At 45.4% G+C, this 18,758-nt stretch overlaps 1 protein-coding gene across 2 annotated transcripts in view; it reads left to right on the forward strand.

Annotated features, from left to right (window-relative positions):
* CIT (citron rho-interacting serine/threonine kinase) overlaps nt 1-18,758 on the forward strand; it is a 121,871-nt gene that overhangs the window by 35,736 nt on the left and 67,377 nt on the right. For both annotated transcript variants that reach the window (XM_016201606.2, XM_016201607.2), the window contains exons 9-11: nt 2,566-2,749; nt 17,449-17,554; nt 18,464-18,607. In XM_016201606.2, the coding sequence (XP_016057092.1) occupies nt 2,566-2,749; nt 17,449-17,554; nt 18,464-18,607 (434 nt within the window). The remainder of the gene's footprint in view (nt 1-2,565; nt 2,750-17,448; nt 17,555-18,463; nt 18,608-18,758) is intronic.

Genomic DNA, 18,758 nt, shown 5'->3' on the forward strand with positions numbered 1-18,758 from the left:
GTCCACACGTGATCCTTAGAAGCTCTTCTTTTCAGAGTTTACTGTTGTATTCAATTGACTACCTGTCTGGAGGTTTACATCCCTAGCTTTTAATATGTCCTGTGAATATCTCACCTGTTATCGGCTGGCGTATTTCATGTTGACTTCTTTTTATTGAAGCTTATCTGGCCCCTTTTCTAATCTTGACCACATGGGCTACCTTTGAACATGATGGAGTTTTAAAGAGGAATCTTATTTTGTAGTATGGAATGTCTAAATCATTATTTCACAGACGGTGGCTCCTACCCCTATATTAATCATACCCCTCACTCAGAAATGGAATTCTATTTTAGTCTCCTAAAGATAGATTAGTGTATAGTGTAAAGGGGATTAAATCTCTGTTAGGGATTAAATGATATAATATAATTAACACAAATATCCACATGAGTGTGTCAGTGTCTTGTGCAGGAAAGGAGAATATTTAACATAGGTTCTGCTGTATCTCACTGAACTTCAGTAACTACAGCATCTGTCATAAACATGTATCTCACATGAGCAACAGTAATAGCAGGCAATGTTTATGGGGTATTTACTGTATGCTGAGAACTGTGCAAGCACTTTATACAGATTCTTTCCCTTAAACCTCCCAACAGCCCTTTGAGGAAGTTATCTCTGTATTGAAAGTGAGGCTCAGAGACGTTAAGTGACTTTCCCAATGTCACAGAGCTGTTGAGTGGTAAAGTTTGAACCTACTCAGTCAGATCCCAAAGGATATGCCATTAACCACGATGCTTCCATGCTATTATCATCTGCAAACCTCTCTTCATACTTTTTTTCTGTCTTTATCTGAGCTTCCTTATTTTAGGATGGAAAACTCTTTTTGATTCTTATGAAATGTAATTTCATTAAAAAGATTTTTTTTTTTTTTTTGCTTATAAAAAGGTACTGGGTAATTGAAATCAGATTGGATTTAAGGCTGTGTTGATGGAAGTACACATGGGATGTAGGCTGAAGCATTGAATGTAATTTTTCTTTCCATCAGCTAATTTTTAAAGTATTAAGCTAGTAGATTCCGATACTAACAGGGAAGATTTAAATTCTTTTGAGAGCTCAGAGGTGTTAAATAATTTCCTAGCAGTGCACATTTTACATTTTCAATCTCCCATCTCGTCTCAATGCACCTGGAGCTCTGAGAATGCTCTTTTGCACTTCCTGGGAGCAGCCAGACCCCTCATTCTGGCTTCCCCTTCTCCCTTCTTCACATCCCTTCACCGCTCCATTTACTTCCCAGTGCTGCTTCAGATGTTGTCGTCATTGGGGAACTTTGAAAACAGCCAGAGTCTTTCGAGTCTGTAAGCAGAAAACAAACTGGTGCTCAGGTCTGGCACAAGGCTTTGTCCAGGAAACAAGGAGTTAAACAAGAAGTCTGGACTGTGAAGGGCTGTGACAACTGTCCTAGGGGGCGCTGTAGCAAGCTCCGGCAGTGACTCATGCTGCCCTGTCACTCAGATCAGCATTGGCCCCTGCCACGCAGACGGCCAGGTGGGGTTACAGCCAGAGCATGCACAGAGTGGGGAGCATGAAGCCTGCACTGCGGGGGATGTGATGCCCAGCTTGCCAACTCCCTGGGCTGGGCTACCACAGACGCTTCAGCCTGCAGCCATGGTAACGCTTCTGGCCGGCTACACCTCGGGGACCCCACCACCAAGGGCAGCCTCCTGGTGACGGATGGATGAGTTTCCACCTCCCTGAGTTTAGTAGGTCTGCAGCAAGTGGAGAAAGATGTAAGATGCCCCTAGCCGGGAGTCATGCCTTAATGAGGTAGGACGCCGATGTCCTTCGGTGCATTCACACTGTCAGCGTGCAGGGGTGCTGTAAATCACTAGGAAGAACTTTATTTGGCTGGTGTTTCATTATGCTGATTAAACTGCGGTGGATGGGGGGGCAGGCTTGAGCTGGGGAGAACGGATAGTGAACTAAAAAAAAGTGGTTAATAAGAGCTCCGCGTATGCTCATCTGGATATGAATGAGCTAGACTGCAGTGCTATCCTAACAGGAGTTACATACCTTCCAGATCCTCTTTCCTGTCCTTCCCTCTCATCCTGGTTAATCCATGAAACGTAGAGATTCCACCTTATTTCAATGATTAGCACTACCTATTAATAATGTAGACCTGTCTGGAAGAGGAAATGAATAGGTTTAGGTCATCGGGCATGCTGGCACCAGCCTGCCGATGCTCCGTACAAGCTTTCTGGAAATGTCAGCGACGAGCAACGAGCGGTTTGCTCGCGTGAATTCCCCAAGTGCTTTCTTTCCACCAAGTGACCTGTTTGAGTTCATCCTTCAGTCTGTCCCAGCAGGGAAGGCAGCCTGCCTGCGGGTGGGTGGCCATGTTGGCAGAGGAGGGGTTAATCTCTTGTTGCTGCGAGAGCGGGGCTGGGGCTGCCTGAGCGAGCTGGATTGAAGGCAGGCGCTGCAGTGCCATCGCAAACGCCAGGGAGCGAGGCGGCTTTCTCCGCAACAGTGTTGAATCTGGCTGAATTTTTCTCTCTCCCCCGCCCCTCCTTCTTGTTTTTCTTTAACCAGCTCCTCCCCCCTTCGTTCCCACCCTCAAGTCTGATGATGACACCTCCAATTTTGATGAGCCAGAGAAGAATTCGTGGGTTTCATCCTCTCGGTGCCAGCTGAACCCCTCAGGCTTCTCGGGTGAAGAACTGCCGTTTGTGGGGTTTTCGTATAGCAAGGCACTGGGGATTCTTGGTAGAGCTGAGTAAGTGAGAATTTGACTTTCTGAGGGACCTGCATTGATGCGAGGTGCACAGAGCCCAGAGGTGGTGGTGGGGGTGGTCGGGTGCGGGAGTGCGGTGGAAGGGAGCCGATAACCAGCCTGCATTGGGGAAGCAACTTACCTGTTTGGGCTTTGGAGGGTTGGACTGTTAATATTCTCATTTTGCTGTGCTTAAGGTACCTCTTCCTGTCTGCAGCATCATAATTGTCAATTGGGTACTTTGGGTTAGTTTTTCGGTCTTTGGTCGTCTTTAGAGGGGAGGAGATAGCGGGAAGTATCTAGTAGTGCAGATCCGTGGTGGAAGGAGAAACGTGCAGGGTTAATACAAGCTGTCCATCTGTGTATCTGTCCACCTAGGTATCCATCTCTCTCTCTCAGGCCGGTGGATGAAGGTTGCTATCTTGGCTGTAGGAAAAAACCCTAAAAACTGTGTCTCAAGGTTTCCTCCCGGATTTAGCTAGCTGAGCTTCAAGTGGCTGTACAGGAGCTCTCAGAGAGATGGTGCTCGGCTCTGCTCGAAGTCTCCTAAAAGATCAGGGCGCTGGCAGAGCGCTGGCAGCGAGAGGAAGCCCAGTTACTGTGAGCCATCAGGAGGGAGTGTGATGCAGCCGAGTCACTGATTCCCAGAAACTGGGCTTCACAGGGGAAAAAACCAAAGAAATCAGGAGACTAGAAAATGGAAGTGTAAATTTCACTGTGAACCTCTTGACATGAGAGGTCTTCCTTCATTTTTGAAAAAGCTAATGAAAACGCATTAGCATGGCACTTGGGACTGAGGGTCCTGGCTTCCAGCCTCCTGGAATTTGTCTAAAATGCAGTAGCCTCTGTGGATGCAGGAGCTCAGTGTCTTGCTCCGTTCTCATGGTCTGATGACAGTCTGTGCTCAGAGGCACGAGTTCCCAGGCAGTTCCTAGACGGGCTGTGTTATCCCCCGATGCCCTGGCTCCTTCACTTGGAGGCTCTCAGGGTAATGTTGGGTAGTTAGTTGGTGCCCACTTAGGAGACACGCAGAATTTGATTTTCTCCTTGGCAGCATTCATTCTCAATTTGCTGTGCTTGTAGTTTAGGTATCAATTCCAAGGGACGTCATGTTGGCTCTTGGATGGTGTCTCCCCTTGGGTGCTATTTTGACAGTAATGTTCCTGAAAAGATTTCAGACTATTGTGGGGAATTGGGCATTTGAAATGAGATGGGGTTGAGGGTTGCAATTGAATTTGAGACAGACTTTTATTTAGAAAGATGCTGAGGTAGTTCCTCTTTCCTCCCTGCCTTTGGGGCTAGGTTTAAAATTTGGGGCTGGATTTTGGTAGTAATTGCTGTGCCTTTCTGGCTAATTTTCTCCGCAACCCCAAAGCGATCTGATGATGGGAGGAGAGGCAGAAAGCTAACTAGCTGTTGAATGTGCCATTGGGCGGATTTGAAATGGCCCAGCAGGGCTGCAAGGTTTTGCACTGGCATCGAAGAGCAGGGCAGAAGTGGAGGCCTGATATTGAAGGATGCATGGTTAGTGGGCAGCTTAACCTTGACACATGCAACACACTGAAGGTCACAGATCAGACTGGAAGGAGGTATGTGGAGAGTTCTAGTTCTGGTCAGTAGTGGGCTGGCCAGGTCAGAATGAAAGCTTGCTTAGGGTGCTAATCAGAAATCGAAAAACCCAGAGAGCACTCAAGGGAATTAGATTTCAGGGGCAAAGGCAGACTGATATGGGGGATCTTAGGCACAGCAATTAATCTGAAGCAGGATGTGATTAATTGCTTATTTTTCAGGAAGACCGTAATTGCATCTTTTTGCTTCTCACCGAAAGCTCAGTTAAGGGAGCTCTCTGACAGGGCATCTCAGTGCCGAGGCCCAGGCACTCGATAAATATTTGTTGATTTAATTTACTCGTGATCCTTTCCCCCAAATTGTGTTTATATTGCTCACTGTATCTGAAGATATGCTATCTCACCTTTGGTAGTTCAAAATATATCTCCAGAGCATAAAATGAGCTTCTGTTCAATGCCCCAACAGAATGCTTAATAAGATTCTCCTAAAATAAAAAAAAGTCCATGCAAACAAAACAGTGGATTTCTTATCTGGAAGATGGAATTGTAGTACCTGTCTTTGGGGGAACTTTGATGCCTTTTTCATGCCAATTCAGGTTGGAATCAGAAAGATTTTCTTTCATCTTATGTCTTTTAATATGATCTTGCTGTCGGACTTGGCTCTACTGCCATAGGCAGCCTTACGGGTAAAACCTACAACATCATTTTAGAAATTTACTCCACCTGTTGGATATAGGTGACACCCTGGACATATTGGATTGTTATTCTTTAGGAATTCAATAAAAGGGATGCAGTGATGAAATTACTTAGAGTCCCCTGCAGCTTTGCTGATATATATTTACAAAATTCATTTGAAGGTGGGGGGAGGCATTTTCTGGGGGTACCACCGTCGCCACCAGGGACCTGGTGTTTCTTCCCGAGTCGTCGTCCCCCCCCCCCCCCCCCCGTTTCCAGCTCAGAGGTTTTTATTTACACATATTAATTACCTGTGCTGTTACTCACTCTCACACCAGCAAGGAAATTGCAGATGTTGCTCTACTGTGCTGGGTAAATTGACCCCAGATCTGCTACCACCAAATTGGATGGAATGTTCAGAGGTGCAGCTGAATGAAGGAGGAATTTTCACGGAGACTCTGGCAGTGAAAATGATTTTAATTGTTGTGATTGTTTGTTAGGATCCCTTTTCGGGGCCCTCAGACTGTTTCCAAGCCAGCTGCTGAGCGCACCATTCTTTGAAGGTTTAATAAGGCTCTCGATTTCAGCATTCTGTGTCTGAGTCTTAGTGGGAGTTCCTCGCAGCTCGAGTTGGAGGGAGTAGGAGAGATTCTATAGAACTAGTTTTGGTTGTCTTTGGGTGGGATTATGGGGAAGTCAGGGCTGGAGAGTGGGTGAGTATCCCCTTTTTCTTTTTAACCAACAATAAGCCAAACCAAATCCCCAATCTCTGAATGCCTGGTGGTTCCTGTGAGCTTCTCTTTGCTTAGATTTAACAATAATAGTGTGGTAACAGAAATCAGTGTGTTACAGGCTTCAGAATAAAATGGGTCCCAGCTCTCTTCCCTCCCCTGTCCGCATGAGTACATTTCTCTGGGCCCTTCTTCCTCCGAGATCTGAGGTACAGCCTCATCGAAGCTCTTGCTGAAACTGTGCATTTCTGCAAACTTTCAGTGTCAACTTTAGAAGGAAAAAGACAGTTGTTTTTATATTTTGTGTTAGTTTTACACAGGCCGGTTTTATGCTTTTGGAGAAGTTGGAAATCTTAGGGGAGCAATGGGACCTCAGTGAGACTGGACTCTGGGATGACAGTGTCTGAACAGGCTGTGTTTAGGAAGGGGTTTACCTTTTCTTTTGGCTCAGGGCTTTTTCCTTTCCTTTTTGGTGGATCTGAACATTTCATTTTGGAGCCAGCCATCCAAACACTGTGGGGAATGAAGAATGGTTGCTACCATCGCTTCCCGGATTTTTAGGGAACCAGTTTTCGGTGCCCCTTCCTTGCTCTACTGGGGCTTCTTTGCATGTCAGTTCCCTCACCTGCAAAGTGAGGTAGTAATAATAGCTCCTCTTAGGGCTGTTGGGAGGATTTTATGGCGCATTTAAAGCACTTGATCTAGCACCTGCTGCATGGAAAGATCTCAAAAAAAGTCCTCTTTTATTACTTTTGTTACTACTAATACACTATTGTATATATGCATAGTGTCCTGTTTATGCCAAGAGGATATGGAAGGACTCAGCAATAATTAAATAGTCCAAAGTCATGCCAGACCAAAAACCCAGCTTCCCAGGCCCTGGGAGTTTTCTGCTAGAGAAGCTTAAATGTCCTGACCAACCACAAATTAAAATCCAGTTGCCAAATACCTGTAGGTAGAAGGTAGTTGTTGAGGTGGAGTGGATTGGGGGATAGAATTAGAAGGTCTAGTTCCAGAACAGATCCCCTTCTATCAAGTTGTACAAATCAAATCATATGTGTGTGAAACAATTCAGGGAACACCAGGCAAACACCTTTGCTGTGGACTATCACTGTACAAATTAGACATCTAACTGTTTCAGAAGAGTCAGGAGAGTGAGGCAAAACCCAGTGTGGGACACTTAGGTCGGCAATGCTAGTTCACAATTCTTGCCAAATTACAGTGATGATCGTCATTGGAATGTCTGTCCATTTCCCCTAGTCAACGGTGATCACAGGGGCAGGGTTGGGTCTTAGTCATCTGCTTTTCCTGGAGCACTGGACATGGTAGACCCTCATTAAAGGTGTTGGAACTGAGTTTATAAGCGTACTAGTGGAAGGTAAAATATTTGGCTTGGTTTTTTAAGGCAGTGATTTGGATGAGTGGAGAGGAATGTAGAGAGAATTTCAGGTGGGCAGAGTGATAACAGCTCATCCTTACAGGGTACTGGCTTTGTACCAGGCTCTGTTCCAAGCATTTTACACAGATTAACTCATTTAAACTGCACAGCAGCCCGCAAAGAAGGTACCATCATTCCCATTTTACAGGTAAGGAACCTGGCCACAGAGAGAGTGAGCAAGTTGCGCAAGGCCACACAGCTTCGACTTGAACTCAGGCAGCATGACTGCAGAGTCTCTTAGCTACTGTGCTGTCCTGCCAAGTATCAGTGCCATAGACAGGAGACATTGGGAAATTTGTGTGAGGTCCCCAGGTTCACAGAAGTGGAGAATGACAAGCATTGGGGTTGGGGCTGGATGGGATGAGAACCAATAGGCAGTGTAAATGCTAATGATTTTGGTTTCAGTCTCGGCAAGTTTATCGAGTAGGTGGACTATGTAGCTCTTGGCTTTTTCTGGTTTCTTCCTCTTCTCATTTAGAGACTTGCCGTGTGTGTGTGTGTGTGTGTGTGTCAACACATGCATATATATACTCTCTCCGTGTGTGTGTGTGTGTGTGTGTGTGTGTGTGTGTGTGTGTGTCAACACATGCATATATATACTCTCTCCCTGAGAGTTCTTATTTGCTAGGGTCTAAGTTTGGTGAGGACAGAGCTGCATTGACCTTGCTTTCCACCATATCTACAGGCTGATTATATACAAGTTGCTCAATAAGCATTCGGTGAATTGATCCAAATCATTTTTATGGCTGCAGCTCTCCGTGTGTTGATGACTCTATGATCCGTGTCTATTCAAATCTACATTTTATTCTTCCAGGCTGCCGCCTGTCATCCATCCGGGGATGGCTTACTCTAGTGGAAGACAGCCTGAACTCTCCAATCAGTCCTACTTCCTTCTTACCCAAATACTTGGAAGGGTAGAGGATCTTCCCTTAAAAATTGTTTTCCATTCCTTGTCCAGCCCAAGGCTGTTTGTCATTGTGGGTACCACCCCCCAGATCCCTATTGCAAAGAGCCTCATCTGTGTTTTGATTTTTTTTTTTCTTTAGTCAACAACAAGAGCAGAATATGCTCTGGTACATGAAGGTCTGCGCCCCCTGTACTTCCCAAATAGGTTAAGAAACTGCAGCTGGCTCCTGCCCATGGTTACTGCCCTCAGGTGCCTTGTGTGGTTTCCATTCTGCCATTAATGGACCAGATGTCTAACGTTCCCCTCTGTTGTGTTGGGTTCTCTCCTCTTGATCATTCCATTTCTTCTTTCTCTTAATCGAGTACATCTGTTCTGCTTGCCTTCTTCTGTTCTCTGTTCAGACCATGCGTGCTTGCCTTGTAGGCCTGGCAGGACCATTCTGCCGCTTTCTCATTTGCCTTAAAGATACCTTTAGGAAATCTAATCCAAACCATCCTAGCCCAATCCCAAAGATTAGGCTCCAGAAGATCTGTCAAGTGCGTTTTCTTTGCTGGCCTATACATGCTAATTTGCACGGTTGCCTTGGATCCCCTAAGAAGACAGTAATTGACTAAATGGTGCTGTATGTTCCCAAGCTGCGTGCCAGTTTGGCAACTCTTCCTTTACCTAAGTGAATTTCTCTCCATTCTCTCTGTTTCACTTATCTCTTGTCTCCTGACCTCACTCACCTTCTTTTCTTGACAAGCTTCCAGAAAGAATAGCCTACACTCAGTGCCCCCCTTCTCAACCTCTGCAACTCTATGGAAATGACTGTCTCAGAAGCTACTGATTCCCCCTAACCACCAAAGCCAGTGGTTTCCGCCTCGCCACGTGATACCATTAATGGCCACATTTGTCTTGAAATGTTCTGTTTTCTTCTGGAAACTTGGTTTTCCTAACTCTCTGCTATTCTCACTTTTTTGTGGCTGTCCCTTTCTGTTCCAGGCCCTTAAAATGTATACACTGTTCCCTGATGTCCTCTCCTCAGTTCCCTTTCTAGCCTGTTCTTGGTGTTCCCATTCAGTTCCTTGACATCAACGCTCCTTGCCCCATGGCCTCCCTCCCAGCCTTGTGTTGATTGTCGCCAGGATATTCTACCAGTTTCTTACCACCTCTGTCTTCTCACTCCCAACAGACTCAGTCACTAAGCCACTAGATGCTAGTTTTGGCTTCCTTATTTCATTTAGGAAACAACCGCTTCCCCTACCATTCTAGGCAAGAAAACTGAGTCATCTTAAACTCTTTTCTGCCTCCCCCACCATCCCAGCAGTTACTAAGACCTCTACGTCGTGCCTCTAGGATGACACTTGCATCTGTGCCGATCTTTCTGTCCTCACATGCCCCCCCCCCCCATTGACACTTTTGCTTGGACTATTGCAGTAGCCTAACTGATTCCTGCCTCCAGTTTTCCTGGCTCTAATCCATTCTCCACAGAAGATGGAATTCTTCCAAATCCTAGGTTGGATGATGTCATTCTCCTGCTCAGACCTTCAGTAGTATTACAGTATGCGTAGCTTTAATGGCCACTCCTGAACTTTCTACTCAAGCCTGGTATGCCAAGACCCCAGCCTGCCTTTCAGTCGAAACTCCTTCTTGTCCCCTGTCTCTAGCCAAGCTGCTCGAGCTCTTCGAGGACAGGGACTGTGTTTTTTACCTTATGCCTTGCCCCTGGCAGGTCTTCAGTGAACATTTGTCAAATTGAATTAGACTAAAGTGGCTGGGGATTATGCCATTTTCTTCTGCACAGATTATTCAACTGCTAATGGAAACTGTCATCTATTGAGTACTTCCTGTGTGCCCAGAACTATGTTGAGTGCCTTACATGCATTATCTCATTAAGTACTAACTCTACGAGGCAGCTGGTGTTATCCCCTTTTATAGATGAGGACACTGAGGCTCAGCAATGTTAAGTTATTTTTCTGAAGTTTTGTAGGTAGTAACAGATCTAAGACTTAGACCCATAGCTGGTTGCCTCCAGGACCACTGTACTATCCTGTCTCTAAGAGTCATGACTGTTAGATTATGAGGAACCCAAGGAGTAACCTAATAATAACAATGGTGAAAGAGCTGACTTTACTGAGAATTCACTATGTACTGGGCGCTATTTTAAATGCTTGACAAGCACTCATTTAATCCCAACAACAACTCATTGTTTTACAGATGAGGAGAGTGGTGATCAAGAAGCTTGGGTTCCTTCTTAAGTTTCACGCACCTTGCACTGGGCAGAGGATGGCCAACTTCTCCAACGTTTAACTTTAGAGCTGATATCAGCACTCTTTATTTTTTGGAATGAACTATAGCATAGGCTTTGGACTCAGAGAGACATGGGCTCAAATCTAAGCTCCACTGTTGGCTAGGTGTGTGAACGAGGCATTTAACCTCTCAGCCACAACTCCCGTATGTATAAGTGGGGTTTATAATAGTGCCTGTCTGTTAGGTTTGTTGTGGGGACAACATGTAGTGCTAGTGCCTGGAGCAGAGTAAGTGTTCATTTCATATTTGCTGTTGTTATTTAGGGGTGAGGTTGGGCCTAAGGGTGCTTTCGGCTCTCTTTTCTTTCCTGCTTCCACTTTATAAAGACATCTTGCTGGTTTCTGCCCATTGAGAGAATCAGACTCCATGTGGGGTGCCTGACAGATGTTGTAATATCTCCATTCAGTTTTTTACTCTGAATGGAGTCTGTCGGTTAAACCTGTACATTCCATAAAACATGCTCGAGGCTTCTAGCAGGATCCACTTCAAGGGGGGTCTAAAACTCAGTGCTAGAGAGGGAGAAAGTACACTGTGCCCAGCCTGGATGTCACTCACTCCGCCCACTTTCCTGTGCTTGAGTGTGGGCAAGTGTGTGTGTGATTGTCACATTGCTGTCCCAGAACTAATGCTGGGCATCTCCTGTTCAGGGGCCGGAAATATTGCTCGTGTCAGCGTGGATTGGAGGCACCTCTTGTTTTGGTTTCCTTTGTCCCACTGTGACCTTTGAACTGAGGCTGCCTGGGGCACAGAAGCTCTTAGCACATCATTCATTCATTCATTCATTCATTCATTCAACAAATATATTGTTCTAGGCTTTGTGGCCTAACTGAAAAAGGCAGACAAGGTTCCCGCCCTCAGGAAGCTAGCATTCTTTTGGGGAGAGACAGGATAAGTAAGCTCATAAACAAAAAAATTCAGATGGTGATAGGGGCTCTGAAGAAATCAGAACCTAGATAAGAAATGAATGGGAATGACCATGTTAGTTCCTGAAGCCAGGACTAGCTGTCCAGTGAACAGGAGTCACGGAATGGCTGGAGCTTCGGGATGCATGGGGAATGTGGTCTGAATGGAAGTCAGTAGGGCTTTGGGTTTGGATTTTGCTATACAGATGGTTTCTGCCTTTTGATGGTTTGGTGGTTTGACTTAGACTTTTCAACTTTATACTGGGGCAAAAGCGATATGCATTCAGTAGATATCATACCTTGAATTTTTATCTTTTCCTGATACAATACTCTTTCATGATGTTGGGTAGTAGCAGCAAACCATAGCTTCCCATTTGCCACTTGGACAGGGGAGTAAACTACATTTAAGGTAGGCGAGGCTAAGCTATGATGTTCAGAAGGTTAAGTGTATTAAATGCATTTTCAACTTGATGGGTTTGTTGGAATGTAACCCCATCACAAGTCAAAGAGCACCTGTAATTGCAATGAGCAGGAAGTCTTTGCAGGATTTTGAATGGGGATGTGTAATATCCGATTCTCATTTTACAAAGGGTCTCTCTGGTGTTGTGTGGTGCATAGTAGGGTGACAAGAGTTAGGTTCAGGGAAGTAACTTAGGTTACTGCAACCATCCAGGCAAGAGGTGGAGGTATGCCAATGAAATTAACCTGCAAAGCTAGGCAGTACCTGGCTTAGAGGTGGGGACTGTATTAGAGATCCCATGAGAGGCTATGCTTTTATTAATAACATTATTTTTAATAAATGATTCTTGGGTTACATATTAATCATTCCAAAGCAAATGCTCTAATTCAACTGGAGGCCACTGCTGGTTGTGTGTGTGTGTGTGTGTGTGTGTGTTTGTAGGGGGTGCTCTAAAGCCAGCTAGACTCTGAAACTCTTGAGAACAGCAGTATTTTCGATATCTCCAAGTGTTCATGATGGACACCACTGTGTATGTTAAAATGGGCTTATAAAGCTGGTTCATAAATTTCAGAATGCTCAATCTTAAAAGCCAGTAAGTATATTTTTGGAGCAGAATGCTGATGATTTTTTTATTTTTTGCACCATGTTACATCTTGCGGTGGCATGTATTTTTAGTGCTGTTGGCCACAATTAAGGTAGGGCCCTCTGCTGAGCTAATTCTGAGTCCCCTGTTTTAGCCTCCAGTATCCATTCTTGGTTAACTCATGCCTATTTGTGATTGCTACATGTGTGATCTGTGAATTGGTGGCATCATCTGCAGTCTTGGGGTCCTCTTCCTAAGGGAATAATAAATGGATGGCTTGATGCTTAAGCACTATCTTAATCATTACAGTAATGATTAGAAAGTACTTAACACATGTACTTGCTTTTAGGATGGAATACAGATTGTATACTCTTTTGATATGAAGTATTTATTCTGTTAATAGCTTTATTAAATAGGGTGTTTTTAGAGTTATGTGGATTATTTATAGACATTGGGAAAACTGCATTTTATCATTTTTACTTAAATGTTGAAGTTCCATGTAAAGCAATTTTTAGGTCGCATCTAACACATTTTTAAAAACATTCTTTCTGCTGTAGCAGTAACAACCAAGCCTGACCTTCCCTGTGTCATATACCATTACCTCTGTTAATACTCGTGGGCCTCTATAATTATAAAGCAGATGTGTATCAGGAAGAGATGTTGATTTCAGAGTAAATTTTTCTAGAAAATAGAAGCTGGAAAAAAAGGAAAACCCAAACTTGTCTTCTTGCTCGCAGAGACAGCACTGCTGTGTGTGGGTGGGTGGCTGCATGCACCCGCTGCTCAGAAGTGCCTTTTCTCTCCATGGGGATAGCTGGCTGTGTATCAGAGATGTGGCCAGGAGGAGTAGGCAAGCAATGTGTGGGCAGGCTGCATGTTCTTTTATTAGCATCTGTATTGTACTGCATCTCATCGAGCCTGGAGCCTGAACCAGCCTAGGCCTCTAAAATCTGTCTTGTTTCCTATTTAATTACCACCCCTGAGCCTCCGAGCAATGGAAGAAGAGTTGTTCTTTGTACGGGGGTTGAGCTGTTTCTGGGGGTGGCTGTGGACTGACCTGGCCTGTGGATGTTCTTTGGTACCCAGGCCATGCTGGGCTCAGGCTTAGAGTTGCCCTTTCAGCACCACATACAGCTGGTCATGGGTAGAAGTTACCTTCCCTCAAGTGATTAATTTTCCTTTCCTCCGTGACCTCGCTCCTATGAACCTCTCTGGTACTTTTCTCGGATTTGTGCAAGGCCTTGCAGCCAAGCAGCAGCAGAGTTGGGATTTGAACCCACAAGCATTGAGTTGCAGAACCCAACTTTGAATTCCCAGCTCTACTGCCCTGCACCTGCACCCGCACCTGCACCCTAATCATCCTCATGTAGGAAATTGTAGAGGCCATAGGGTAAGCTATTCCTGAGCATCAGTGCCACGGGATCATAATACCCACTGCACAGGATCCTTGGGAAGATTCAATGAATTAACCCACAGAGCATCAAGCACAGTGCCTGGCACATAGCAAGTGCTCAATAAATGTGCACTATTGTCAATGATAAAGGTAGTGGCATTAATTCTCTCTTTCCAAAGAATTGAGAAAATGCTTTGGAGAATGGCAGTTTTGTAGTTCTCTTTATATATTCAGAGTCAAAGGAGAAAACATAAGGAAGGTTACATGAAATCCACTGGTGGTAGATTAAAGAGGTAGGAGAAAGCCAAGCAGGGGAAATCTCTAGGATTGGATAAAACATAAAATGGAGAGGTACATACTTCTTTTATATTGGTGGGTACAGGGTGGTAACCTTTAACATTTATAGTAAGTTGAGATGGTGTTCTGGCAACCAGACAGCAGTCATCATAGCTTTTTTTAGATGTGATTTTTATTTCTTAAAAATTGATTTCCTTAGCACCTTTATTCTGAAGAGCTCTTAATTGCTGCACTTAGAACTTCTAAACTGAACAGTGAACACTGGTCAAGCATCAAAATAACAGAAGAATGGGTGAGTTGGACCTCGGTGACGCAGAGAGCTGTTGCTTTGTATCCTGCAAGTGCCAGTGGATGGGGCCGCACATCTCCATTCTGGGCCCTATTAATGAGTGACCTAGAATAGGTTTTCTTTTTTGTTTTGTTTTGTGACTAAGCCATCAGCAATGCACCCACAGCAGCACACTTTAAACATTAAACACTGCTGGAGCCTGCCCTCCATGTGCCATCAAGTTTTGGGAGCCACTTCCCATCCCATCATCATGTACCCATGTAGTCGTTCTTCTAAAGGTGCCGGTTTTGTGCTTGGGCACAAAGAGCTGTGGCCTGTGTTGTCATCTCTGACTCATGTCGATGCGTGTGACTTAGTGACAGGTGGGCGACTCGATTATGGAAGGACCATCAAGTCCATCTGTGGATCATCCCTCCCTCCTTGGGTGGTTCGGGGTCTTCTCTAGCTCACCCCCAGAGTGAAGTCAAGACTAAAGGAAATAGCAAAGGTAACTCAAGTGATGCCAAGCAACCCATTTCATCTCAGATTAAAAGGAAAAAAAGTGTGTGTGTGTGCACGCGCGTGTATGCGCGCACACGTGCACTAGATTTTAGGTTATAAAGCAGGCTAATGTAGAAATTGGTTAAGATTTTTGGCTAAAAGTTAGATTTTAAAAAAAGGATATCTTTCTGGATTTCAGTCCCCGCTGCCTATTTCTGTGAATAAGCAGCATTTGTTTTAATGTGAATAATAGCACAGAGGGAATTCAACCCCCTGAGCTTGACTATTTCAAGCAGCTATTTTAGGCCTGCGAGGCATGTGCTATTTATGACATTGCATGGGTAGTGATGCTAAAAACGACAGTGATAATAGTAAGTGGCTGGCATTTATTGAACCCTCCAGATGGGCCAGGCACTGTGCTAAGGGCATTACATGGACTATCTCATTTAATCCCTGCAGGAACTCTTGAAGTAGGTTGAGAATTGTCCCCATTTTACAGATAAGGAAACCAAAGTTCAGAGAGGTCATGCAGTTAGAGTGGCAGAGTCAGAGTTTGAATAGAGCAGCCTGACTCAGGGTGTTGGCTTGCTTGGCTGCCCTGTAGTGTGTTTGCAGGGAGCTGTTACTGGGGTATGGCAAGACATCACTCCAACCCTTGAGAGGGGAGCTGCATGGAGAGAGGTGTTCTGAGTTGCTGCAGGGCACTGACCTCTTTTAGGCAGGGAAGTAGTTTGGGTAAGCAGAAAGCAGAACTTTCACCTGCTGGTAGGACGTGAATGCTCATTGACAATCAGCTCCTGCAACCCTGTTACCAAGGCAACAAAGATGGGACTGTGGGACAGTGGTGGGCTCTGTCGCACATCCTTCCCTATGTGAGAACCCTTGCCAGTTGTTGCTCTGACCCTGCCCTTCATCCGTCCTAGTGTTCGTGCCTAGGGAGCCAACCACTGTGGGAAGCTGTCCCAGATGGGAGCCGGCATTTCCACCCATAATTAACTGCTTCTAGGGATGAGGCAGTGTGTGTGAGTGATATACAGAGGTGTATCCTTTCTGTGGAGAGAGTATCCTTCTAACCCATTCTCATGAGGTCACACTGCTTTATTTTTGTGATATTTTCCTGAGGGTTATATCAGCTGCATCAAGTCAGTCTCCCTACCCCAGCTCTCTGTTGTGAGACCAACAGAAACCACTTAGTAACTGTCAGGTGGCTTAACCTCTCTGGGTCTCAATTTCCTCATCTATAAAATGAGAATAATACATTTTATCTGCCTCCTAGAGTTGTTGTGGGGAATCAAGAGTTAAAACATGTCTATAGTTAGGACAGAACCAGGCATGTAGTCAGTGCCCAATAAGTATATGAGCTTTCTAAGGCTGCTGTAACAAATCACCACAATTTTAGTGGCTTAAAACAGGACACATTTATTACCTTAGAGTTCTGGAGGTCAGAAATCTGAGATGGGTTTTACTGGGCTGAAATCAAGTTGTAGACAAGATTGCACTCTGGAGCATCTAAGAGAATCGGTGTCTTCCCCCTTTCCAGCTTCTATAGGCCACTTAGATTCCCTGGCTTGTGGCCCCTCCCTCCATCTTCAAATCTCTCTCTCTGACTCTGACCCTACTTCTGTTGTCACATCTCCTTACCTCTTCTGCTTTCATTTTGTAAGAGCCCTTGTGATTACATTGGACCCAACCAGATAACCCACATTAATCTGCCCATCTCAAAATACTTCACTTAATCACGTCTGCAAAGTCTCTTTTGCTATGTCAGGTAACAGATTCACAGGTTCTGGAGATTAAGATGTGGACATCTTGGGGGAGGAGCTCTATTCCACCTACCATGATAGGCCTTAGCAGTTTGTATAAAATGAAACAGAACCAACTGGGTAGCTTGGGGATGGAATAAACAATAATTTGATCAATGCAGTAACTAACAGCATTTATCGGGTACTCGCTGTGTTAGCTCTGTTCTGCCTCAGGACTGGCATCTATTATCCCTCCTCCCTAGAGCTTGTTTCCTTCCAGAGCTTTGGATGGCCTGCACCTTCTCATCCTTCAGGCCCCAGCTCAAATGTCACCTCCTCAGAGAAGCCCTCCTTGATTACTATTGCCTAAAGCAGACCCTTGACCCATATCATATCACAGTGCCCTGTTTCCTTCTTTGACAGAAAGAAGAAGGTTACCATCATCTGTAACCTTTTCGTTTTTGTGTCTGCCCAGTGCATTCTTTCTGCCCCTTGTGGAATGTCAGTTCCCAGAGGGCAGGGACCTTGATGTCTTGTTTACTGCTATTCCAGTGCCTAGTACAGTTTCTGGGACACAGTAGGTGCACAGTACATATCTGCTGAGTAAGTGAATGAAGCCATGTAGGCAGGATGCTGCATTTAATGTTCACACTCTCCTGTGTGGTAGGTTCTTCTGTCATTATTCCACCTAATAGATATGGAAACTGAATCTAAGAGAGTCTCAACTGTGGCTTCAGGTCAGTGGCGACTGAATTTACACCCAGGTCTGCCTGCTTCCGGAATTTTTGCTTCCTTTACCTCCCTGTCTCATGGCCTTGATGTCATTAGAAGCCCTGCTGATGGCCACAGAACTCTGGAAGGTCCATTGTCTATTGCCATAGTTTCTGAATGCAGCTTTTTCGGCCCACCTACTTGCCACCTTGACATTGATTTTCTTCTATCTAGGTCTTTTGTGTCGGGCTTGGACTCCCCTGCCAAGACTAGCTCGATGGAAAAGAAACTTCTCATCAAAAGCAAAGAGCTGCAAGACTCCCAGGACAAGTGTCACAAGGTATTTATTTCCACAGCCGGCCTCTCTCCTTGCTCCAGGATCCTCCTGTCAATATATGCCAAGGGAGCCACCTGGGGCCGCTGCTGGCACTGAGCCACCTGATCCATACAGAGTGAGCGAGGTGCTATCTCCCTCGCTGAAGTGACACCTCCGGCAGCTCAGAGGGAGATGAATTCGGGCCTTGACGTTGCTGTAAATCCTTTAAATCTTAACCAGAGGAGGCCCTGGATTTAAAACGGCCCGTTCCTCAGCATGACCCAGCCAGATGTCTGCTTCTTCCGGCAGGTGGTGTGGGTCGTCACCTGTGGCCGGGATGCATCCCATCTGCTTTGAGTGATGCGAAGTCTCTCTTCCTAGCCTTTTAAAACTCCTGCTTATGTAACTGCGGCCACGGTGTTGATTATGCTCAACGTCTCTTAACACTCACTGTTCCTGCCCAGGGGCAGCTTTCTGGAAGCTCATAAAAGTCACTACTTGCCCGGGACTCCTAAGAGTGCAGGCGAATACATATCTCCTTGCCCTGTCCTGGATTTGTCCTCTAGATCTTTGCAAGGAGATGGGGGGGATCAAGATGGATTTGGGGTAAAATTAAAGTGACGTCTGCAAAAACCAAACCAAACCAAAAAAGCAAACAGGTGAAAAGTGATGATTGTGGCCTTCTTGCTCACTGGGTTAGAGGAGTGACCAAGTGTGAACCGAGACTTGAATGAGAGGAGTGACTTAGCATTGGTGACTATCCCTACGAAGAACCGTGTGCTCCCGGGCGAAGAAACAATGGTACTTCCATCCCTACCTTTGGCGAAATAGCGCCAGCTGAGACCACCAGGTGGTTTCGGAGGCTACTTGAGATTTGCTAGCTCCCCATGAACCTCCACGGGCCCTTTTAACCTGTCGATGTGTTTATTTCAGATGGAGCAGGAAATGACCCGGTTACATCGGAGAGTGTCAGAGGTGGAGGCTGTGCTTAGTCAGAAGGAGGTGGAGCTGAAGGCCTCTGAGACTCAGAGATCCCTCCTGGAACAGGACCTTGCTACCTACATCACAGAATGCAGTGTGAGCCTTCCCCAAAGTCCCCTTCCCTTGGAGGTGGCACTTCCTGTTGTGTGTGTCTCATCCTGTTTCATGACAGTTCCATGAGGCACATCACAGCCAATGGCAGAGAGTAGAGAAAGGCAGAATACAAAAAAGCGAGAATTGGGATTTG

The sequence above is a fragment of the Miniopterus natalensis genome, chromosome 20 (assembly GCF_054644295.1).
Source record: "Miniopterus natalensis isolate mMinNat1 chromosome 20, mMinNat1.hap1, whole genome shotgun sequence".
Classification (NCBI taxonomy): domain Eukaryota; kingdom Metazoa; phylum Chordata; class Mammalia; order Chiroptera; family Miniopteridae; genus Miniopterus; species Miniopterus natalensis.